Below are 9,439 nucleotides of genomic sequence, written 5' to 3'. Positions count from 1 at the left end.
AAACGTTATAAACTCGAGAATTGAAAAGATGGACTACTACCTGTTTGTTTGTAATACTTCAATGTTTAAACCGTTGTCCATATAAGAGAAAAAACGATACCCCTCACCGATTAAACTGTTGATATTAAAATTTTCATATATACATTTGATTTGATCAAAATGTTGGTTTGGAATTACAAACCGCAAACCAAACCAATTTACTCGATTCAAAATTTCCATATTGTGCGACCAACTATTATTAGGAAGTTTAACATGACGAAATTCCTTTAATTTAGCTGTTTTATTCGATTTTAGGGGATCCATAACGCCTTTAAAAATATCTAACTCAAAATCTGTTATTTTATAATATAATAGGTGATCTGATATTGCCGTTGAATAAATATAAGACGTTAATACCAATGGTTTATGGAAAATAACGTGGATTATATCTCGTTATCGAACTTTGTCTTGCACAGTTTCCAGGTCGGCCATGCCTTGGACTTTTCTCTTTGTAGCATTACAAAGTATATCAATACTATGTAAACATCGACAACAGTACAAGATTTAAACAGCTATTGAATTTTTAAATGAATGTAGGCTAAAGAATGAACGATTTTTGATAAATCATAAAAAAAACCAATGGTTGTATTTAACGTGTTTTTTTATTACAGTTGTTCGTTTTTGCATAAAATGCTAATTAAGGTGGTTTAACATCTACATCTCTTAAAAGGATCAAAATGTCCAAATAAAAGCCTTCATGTGCCGACTAAACTCTTTGTTACCGGTACTACATTAGAATAAGTTAATAAGTTAGAAGAGTAACTTATCAAAAACTTCTTATTATCAGTGTCAAAACCAATATAAATATTTCTTATTTCTTATTACTAATACGAGTTGATAAACTCTTTAAGGGGGTGTTTGCGATTGCTTAACAAAATAACTTATTGACTTATTCCGATGTGRYAYCGATAATAAGCACTTTTGAGTGTTTGGATAAACAACTTATATCGATGCCAAACCGGTAATTTTTTTTTTTAAAGAAGTTAAACTCTTCTGACTTATAATAAGTTAATAAGTGTCTTTATAAAAAAAAAAACACAACTTATTTCAAATAAACAATCCCTTACAAAATTAAATTATTATAATAATAAGATTCAGAGATCCTAAATAACCTTACAGAATTAAATTAAATTATTATAATAATAAGATTCCTTTTAATCATATAAAAACATATACATTTATTATTTATTACATTAAAACCCACAGAAAAAACGTCAACCATCCAACATAATATCTCCGTCGTCTGATTAATTAAGTTCACAAATAGCTTTTTTTCCCCTTGGTTGTGTCAATGCATGGATCTGTCTGGTTCAGTTATATGCTTAATTTCTTTACAATCTTTCTTAAGGTTTTTTTCCCAGTAATCCCAGAGGTCAAATTCTCCAGGTTATGATTGATTTCAAAAGGGTAAAAGGGTAATTAAACACTGAACAAGAATGGCAGAACCAGTTGAGGTTTACAACAAACTTGACACTGAAGAAGATGATGACGTGTACACTAAAGATGGTACAGTTGATTACAAGGGCAATCCTGCTAACAAGAAAACCACAGGCACTTGGAAAGCTTGCCCTTATATTCTTGGTATACATACACTTGTAACTTCTGCTTTAAAACTTGTACCTTTTAAGGTCGATTATTCTTCGTGATGTTATACTGTCGCATATCGTAAAACTTGTGTTCGTGTTTCGGGATGCAGGAAACGAATGTTGTGAAAGATTAGCGTATTACGGGATGAGCACGAATCTGTTGCTTTATTTCAAGAATAACCTTGATCAACATAGCGTTACGGCCTCGAAAAACTACTCAAATTGGTCTGGAACGTGTTATATAACGCCGTTGATAGGTGCGTTCGTGGCCGATGCCTATCTAGGACGATATTGGACCATTGCCATCTTTTCCGTCATCTATGTTATCGTAAGTCCGCTTTTTATTTTAAGAGTTCGTTTCCCATAAATCATTACAACAAAATCGGCTTTATAAGTCTCTAACTTTATGTATGTTCTATTTTTTATAAAAATGTAAACAATGGGATGTTAATTAGACATCCTAACAAGTCTTTTATACAACACTTTTAAGAATTATTCTTTAACCACAAGGGTGGTACCTGATTGATTTGAGCTTGGACTTCAAAGGTCAAAAGTGTCTGGAGGCCCCAGGGTCAGATCCAAGTAGGAATAAAAATCCCCTTGTGGCCTCCAAGGTTCAAATGCAGCGACTTCGTGAGTGGTCGCCTTGGAATTAGTCGGCTCGCATAGCAGGTTGGATATCCATGTTAATCGGGAAAAAAAAAATTATAAGAACACATTTATATTATAAGACATTTTTTCCAAATAATGTCATATAAAAGAACTAATAGAACGCTTTATTTCAAAATTATCTAAAAAACATGTTACGCGCCCAAAGGGTTGGGTTTCGGTGAAAAGAGAAGTCATGGTGAGAAGCGTTAAAATAGATCTTCACCCTTGGATCAATCTTAATTAAATGTCAACATTAATGTGGAACACCGAGATGCACCGGATCAATTCCCTTCTAAAGTGCAATTCATGGGTGGATTTGAGATTAAAATGGATCGAGGATTCAGATCTCTTCTTACGCTTCTCACATTGACTCTTTTTCTCACACAATTCTTCATCGGTGCCTAAAAGCGTCCTATCAGTTTATTGTAACACATGTATATGAGCCAAACGATTGATTGACTTGTAAACTGGAGTTCTGGAAAGTAGTCTATTGGGACATTTACACATATTAGATGTCGCATAAAAGATGATTTCGTTGTAGTGAACGGAAAACGCATGAAACCTCACTTGAAGTGGATAACAAATCGAACGTAAGACCTCTATGTTTTACTGGACCGATTGATGGTTTTGGTGTTACGTCATGTAGGGAATGACGTTATTAACTTTATCAGCATCGGTTTCGGGTTTAAGGCCAACTTGTGTATCGAAGGAGGATTGTCATGCGACAAGTACTCAAACCGCGGTTACTTTTCTAGCGCTCTATCTCGTGGCTCTAGGAACCGGAGGGATCAAACCATGTGTGTCATCATATGGGGCGGACCAGTTTGATGACGCCGATGAACGAGAGAAGAAGCACAAGAGTTCGTTTTTTAATTGGTTCTATTTTTCGATCAATATTGGTGCGTTAATCGCGTCCTCGGTTCTTGTTTGGATCCAAGATAATGTGGGTTGGGGATGGGGATTTGGGATCCCGGCTGTGGCCATGGCGATTGCCATTGGCTCGTTTTTTTTCGGCACACGTTTGTATCGGAATCAGAAACCCAGCGGAAGCCCATTGACCCGCATCGCTCAGGTCATTGCGGCTTCTTGGAGGAAACGTCGAGTTCAGGTTCCTAACGACAAGTCTACTCTGTATGAGACAGCAGACAACGAGTCCGCTATAGTAGGAAGCCGCAAGCTTGACCACACCAAATCGTTCAGGTAAGCTTTCATGGGACCGACAAATGAAAACGAAATAAATAAATAGATCATCGCAGTTCAAAAGTGATTTTTTTTCGATTTACAGTTTCTTTGACAAGGCGGCGGTGGAGTTGGAATCGGATCGGACTAACGAACCGGCCAATCCGTGGCAGCTTTGCACGGTGACTCAAGTCGAGGAATTGAAATCAATCGTTAAATTGCTCCCGATCTGGGCCACCGGTATCATTTTCGCCACGGTTTACGGTCAGATGAGCAACCTATTTGTGTTACAAGGCTCGTTCATGGACATATACCTCAACAAATTCGAAATTCCTCCAGCGGCCCTAAGCATTTTTGACACGCTAAGTGTCATTTTCTGGGTCCCGGTCTATGACCAGATCATCGTACCTGTTGCCCGGAAATACACGGGCCACAAATCAGGCCTGACCCAACTCCAAAGAATGGGGACAGGCCTGGTGATCTCGATTTTTGCGATGCTAGCCGCAGGGACCCTAGAAGTGGTCAGACTTGGGATCGTCAAAAGAAACAACTATTACGATTACAAGAATATGCCCATGTCGATATTTTGGCAGGTCCCGCAATACTTCTTGATCGGTTGTGCCGAGGTTTTTACTTTTATCGGACAACTAGAGTTCTTTTACCACCAAGCCCCCGACTCGATGAGGAGTTTGTGTTCGGCTTTATCACTAACGACAGTCGCACTCGGAAGCTACCTGAGCTCTTTGCTTGTGACGATTGTAACAAGTATTAGTACCAAGGGTGGTAAGCTCGGGTGGATACCCGACAATCTGAACCGTGGTCATTTACAGAACTTCTTTTGGCTTTTGGCCATTATGAGCCTGCTTAATCTCGGGGCTTTTCTGTGGATTTCGAATTGGTATACCTATAAAAAGCCCGTGGGTACTCTTTCTGCCAAATTAAAAACCGACGACGTTTCTTCTGAACGTCGACTTACAAATTCAGAACTATAAGAGCATCTCCAACGGTAAAAATAAGGATTTAATGAAAAGGTTAACCATTGCAGTAACAACTTGAAGAATGGTTTGCCATCCAAAAGCTCGGGAATTGGAGTGTTTGTAATTTGTTTTTCATGTTTTTGTTTTCAAGTTGTAATTTTGTTAAAAAAAAATATATCAATGAATTAAAATAAAAATATTTGTAAATATTTTATTGGTTTTAATGATGCTTAAAATGTCTAAACGTTTTAATAGAATACTTCATAAAACTTAAATTTATAGGACCTAACTATAAAGTGTCTTAAATAAAGTGTTCTAATAGGTTTGTAGGAGGCTTTTGGTGTTTTAACAAGTTTTTAGGACGCTTCTCAAATAAAGTATTGTATAAATCCATCTTTTTTATAGTCGAACTTTGAAAGAGAACTCCATGCCTTGAAAATCAAAATAGTCGAACTTTGAAGAACAATTGAATTAGATTGAGTTGTTGGAATGATGGCGTTAACCGGTTCACGATGTACATTCAGTATTCATCACTACTAAAATTAGGGCATGTTTTTATAGTTAAAAACTCAGTTGTCCAATTCTTAAATTATTAAACCCAAAACTAATAATAAATGACAATTTGATGCCCCTTTAGACTTTGATGCTCTGTGCGACCGGACGTGCTCCACGTGGCCAAGGCCGGCCCTGGTCGGCCTACGAAACTAGTTTGTACAACATCCGGGTTTTTCTGTGTACGTACAACTTATTCTTTTTGTATGTGTTTGCATGTGTGTGTTTGTGGGTGTTTTGTGTATGTATATGTGTGCTTTATGAACAAAAGCCTTTTAAATTTTAATGTTACTATTTTTTTAATGGTATTATATATATATATATATATATAGAGAGAGAGAGAGAGAGAGAGAGAGAGAGAGAGAGAGAGATAGAGAGAGAGAGAGGGGKTGGTTATTATACAACTCTTGACATTTGTGCAACCAATACAACTCAATCTCAATCATTCATTTCATTTGATTAATATGTGATTTCATAGAAGTTTTGATTGTTTCATAATATAAAGTATTAATCATAATTAATGAAACATATTCATCTTCCATAAATATTCAAATTATAATAAATGAACACTCATCGTTTCCATAAATATCTCAATTCATTGGGTTATATTGGTTGTACAAATGCGACGGGTTGTATTTGAAACAAACTCTATATACATATCGGGTCGGGCCAGTGATTACCGTCCCCGCCCCCATTAAAATCTCCGGATTTGTCCCCGATCCCAGCCCCATCCCCGATAAGATATCCTCGAACCCGATCCGAAAGTTTCAATTTTCGATTTTCACCATCGGTTTTGGTTTTTTTTCCCTTCCCTACGGTTGAAGCTTAGGGGCGGGGTTCATGGGTGTGTGTAAAGCACAGGGACCAGTATTGTAATTACTCTTGTAGAGAACTTGAGGGGGTTAATGTGAAATATGAGATCATAAAAGATTCAAAGGAGTCGAAACTACAAAACATGTTTAGGTGTTTTCTACAAAAGATCGAGAAAGGTTTTCGGTGGATTCTTCTACTGAGAGTTTTCATGAATTAAAACAGGTTGCAATCTCGGTTCTCTGTCTTCTTGATGGTTCGCAAAAGTTATAGGGCTGCTGAAACAGGTAATTTGTGAACCCTTACGACAATGGTAATTTTCAGATTCATTCTTCCGGAAGGTTGAATTGAGGATTCGTTTCTTATTGTGAGTGTTTTATTTGTGAGTTGTGTTGTTGGTGCCTAATATGAAATGGGATTCCGAACCTGGGTTGTAGTCTTTAGGACGATTCCTTTTTCGTGAACGCACGCCCTCTAACTGTTTGATAAAATGCCAGACCCAAAATCTTTCAATCTCTTCTGTTTGAATGGATTACTGTATTTCAAACAGTTCATCAGTGAAATTGTCTATTTTGACATTAGAACATTGTTGTAAGATGTAGCACAATCTTAAAGCTTTCCCGGTTAAGAAATCTGACAGATGATTGGTTTATAAATATGAAATAATATCGTAGTATGTTGTAGAACACTGATAAGACTTAGAAATGTGATAAAAGATATATCTTTTTAAGGTCATCTGTTAAGAAAAACTAGTTCCCATCGACAGAAAATCTTACCAGGATATAGCTCAAGTATATTCAAGGGTTCAACATCTAACCAAGCCTTGAGAAGTGGTGATTATGGATTTGAGAGTCGATATTAACAGAGTGAGTGTGTACCCTATCGCACGCTCGGAACAGGCGTTATAAATAGAGAGCCGTTTAAAGACTAGTTGATTAGAAAGGATGGCTAGAAAACTGCAAATGAGCCCGTAGTTATGAAGGTGACACCTCTCCGTGTAGATTGGCACAGCAGCCCAAAATGGCTTGTGCCATGGAGTTATGGAGCAAAAGCTAAGCATGAGGGTTTGATTTGGAGGTGTCTCCTCTTATGCTCATGCTCAGATGCAAGGTGCTAAATATTATGACACAAAGGGCTACCGGGGATTTTCCTGGTTGTTATATTTAGGATCCCGTAGGATTAATTGAGGTGCACAAAAGTTGGCTTGCATACCATGGTTACCAAATAAAGAGCCAAAGTGCCTTTTGAACCCCCACCCTTGAGACTTTGTACTTTGCTATCATTTATTCCACTATTGGACCTCAACTTTAGTCTTCATGTAGTTTCAACTTAAATTACTTTCAATGCTCAACATCTCTTCTACTCTTTAATTGAACTGTTATGTGGCTAACGTAGTTGGTTCGAGATACTGAACTTGGAACTTAATTCCCGCTGCAAACAGTGGGTCAGTCTTGTAATCGATGCTTTAGTAACCCACCCGCTCCCCCAGATTGGGTTCGTTTGGTTTGGTTTGGTTTTAGTAATCCAACCTGCTCTCCTCTTTCCAGTGGCTAAATCTTTCAATGCTGACAAGTACCTGAAGAAAATAGGGCTGGGAAAGGAGGACTATTACTTCTGGAAGCAAATAGGAAAAGCACTTGTATGCACATACACAGTTTTTGGTGCCATGTGGTTGTTCAATGAAACATCCCCACTTGGTTGGTGGACACTGAAACCAGTACCCAAAGAAGAGAAAGAACTGGCTCACCTCTATCAGCGAATCAATTATCCATACCCAGGTGACGAAGAGGCCATGACTGAGTTCATCGCAAAAGGTGGGATGATCGGGACCATGGTTAGCGCCAAAGGGACTATAGAAATGGACTCAGGTCCTGCAAATTATCAGAAGCAGTTGCAGAAAGAGAAGTTTGATCAGGAAGCACTTAAGCTGTGGTTGAGGATGAAGAATGAAGTTGTTCAAGAACTTCAGGAGAAAGGATATGGGATTGAGTGAAACTCTATATCTGCAATTGATGCTACAAGTATAATAATGTTGGATCAAACTAATTTTAACACTGTTGATGGTATGCTTGTGTTGATGTTTGATTGCATATATCTTTTTGTACGATAAACGTTGAAATGATGTTTTAAAACATGTATTATATAAGTGGATAAGTAAGTAACCACAACAAGTTTTGAAATGTGTAGCATAAGAGCATTTGTTTTTCTGTTAAGGTTGTAAATGGGTTGGGTTGGCTGAGTTGAAGGCATTTGAACAACTCAATCTGTATTTGCAGTTTGAAAAATCTCAATTGAACTCAACCCAAGCAAAACTACAACCCAATCGAACCCAAACCGTGCGGGTTGGGTTGCTTTGGTCGGGTTGATCAGGTTGAAACTTTGACAAATCATTTTACAATCTAACTAAGTGTTTTGTTTAAACGAAATGAAATCAAAATGATAACACATAGAAAAAGGCCGACAAACTAAAAAAAATTGAAAGTTCATGCAAATAAGAAAGTAAAATTATAGTTGAAATTGTAATATAATTTTGAATATACCTAATTATGGGTTGGTTTAATGTCTAATGTTCATATATTAATCAAATACTTAACAATCATATTAAATCCGTAGTATAGGAAGGTATCGGGTTCATCGGATTAGGTTGGGTTCAAATTATTCTAACCCAATTCCAACCTAATAGATACGGTTTGAGCTAATTTTGTATCAACTATATGTTTATGTTACCTCAGGTTGAGTTTCTTTTGGATTTTTTCAAACTGGGTTGGCCGGGTTAGTCCGGTTAATCGGCTTTTGAACACCCTTTTTCCTTGCTATACCAGCATCACCTCAATAAAAACATATTAAAGAATAATTAAAACATGACCATAAATATATACTATGTCTATGAATAAGAAATTTACAAATATTATGTAGATATTTAATATTAATTTACCCATTTTACGATCAAGTTTCACTTGGTCATTTACCCTGGGTGTGATTGTGTCGTCGAACCGATCGACCATTTTTTCGTTGTTTGCTCTATGATCTCGGTGTTGTGGGGCAGTAATTTTGAAGTGGTGGGGCATCGCCCCTCGGGCTATTGAATCAGTTTCGAACATTTTCACTTTAGCTGAGTTCTTTCTTGCTTCATCCTCTAGGAGTAAGTTATGGAGGATCGTTGCTTGGATCTCCCTTTACTCGATTTGGAGCTCTCGAAATAAACTCTTGTACGGTAGTTCACGAGTCGGTGAAGACTTGTTGATCGATATCCATCTTGCCTCATTTCGTTGGTCGTCCCATCGTGACAAAGCTTTATTTGGATCTTAGGTGTTATGGTGATGTAACCCGGCTGCTTGTTTTTTTTATGTTAGTTGGTTCGTTTCTCGTTTGTTACTTCCATTTCATTGGGCATCTCGTGTGGGAATTTGTCAGGTTTCGGTTGTTGCTTATATCTATACTATATTATAAAGCATTTGACAAAATTCTTAAAAATCATTTTTATGCGTAAAATACTGTTTATTAATGCATATTACTTAAAACTCAAGATTTGCAAGTAGATTGTGTGTAAGTACAACTTATTAAAGCTCCATATTTGAATTCGTGTAACTAACTGCAGATAAACATAATCAAATACAAGATAAACATATCATTTTAAATATAAAA

The 9,439-nt window shown here is 37.0% G+C and overlaps 2 protein-coding genes across 2 annotated transcripts; both read left to right on the top strand.

The window, feature by feature from the left end:
* The first annotated feature begins 1,387 nt into the window (after window positions 1–1,387).
* On the top strand, window positions 1,388–4,447 carry LOC112517761 (protein NRT1/ PTR FAMILY 8.2-like). The gene is made up of 4 exons (XM_025125137.1): window positions 1,388–1,620; window positions 1,736–1,953; window positions 2,923–3,476; window positions 3,562–4,447. The coding sequence occupies exons 1-4, from the start codon at window positions 1,476–1,478 to the stop codon at window positions 4,445–4,447; spliced, it is 1,803 nt and encodes a 600-aa protein (XP_024980905.1). The 5' UTR covers window positions 1,388–1,475.
* A 1,470-nt stretch (window positions 4,448–5,917) lies between these two features.
* LOC112518250 lies at window positions 5,918–7,978 on the top strand. The gene is made up of 2 exons (XM_025125883.1): window positions 5,918–6,081; window positions 7,342–7,978. The coding sequence occupies exons 1-2, from the start codon at window positions 6,048–6,050 to the stop codon at window positions 7,785–7,787; spliced, it is 480 nt and encodes a 159-aa protein (XP_024981651.1). The 5' UTR covers window positions 5,918–6,047; the 3' UTR covers window positions 7,788–7,978.
* The last annotated feature ends 1,461 nt before the right edge of the window (window positions 7,979–9,439 follow it).

Source organism: Cynara cardunculus, assembly GCF_001531365.2.
Source record: "Cynara cardunculus var. scolymus isolate 2C chromosome LG 9, CcrdV1, whole genome shotgun sequence".
Taxonomy (NCBI): domain Eukaryota; kingdom Viridiplantae; phylum Streptophyta; class Magnoliopsida; order Asterales; family Asteraceae; genus Cynara; species Cynara cardunculus.
The sequence above is the reverse complement of the archived record's forward strand: the minus strand, read 5'-3'. Positions and strand labels throughout refer to the sequence as shown.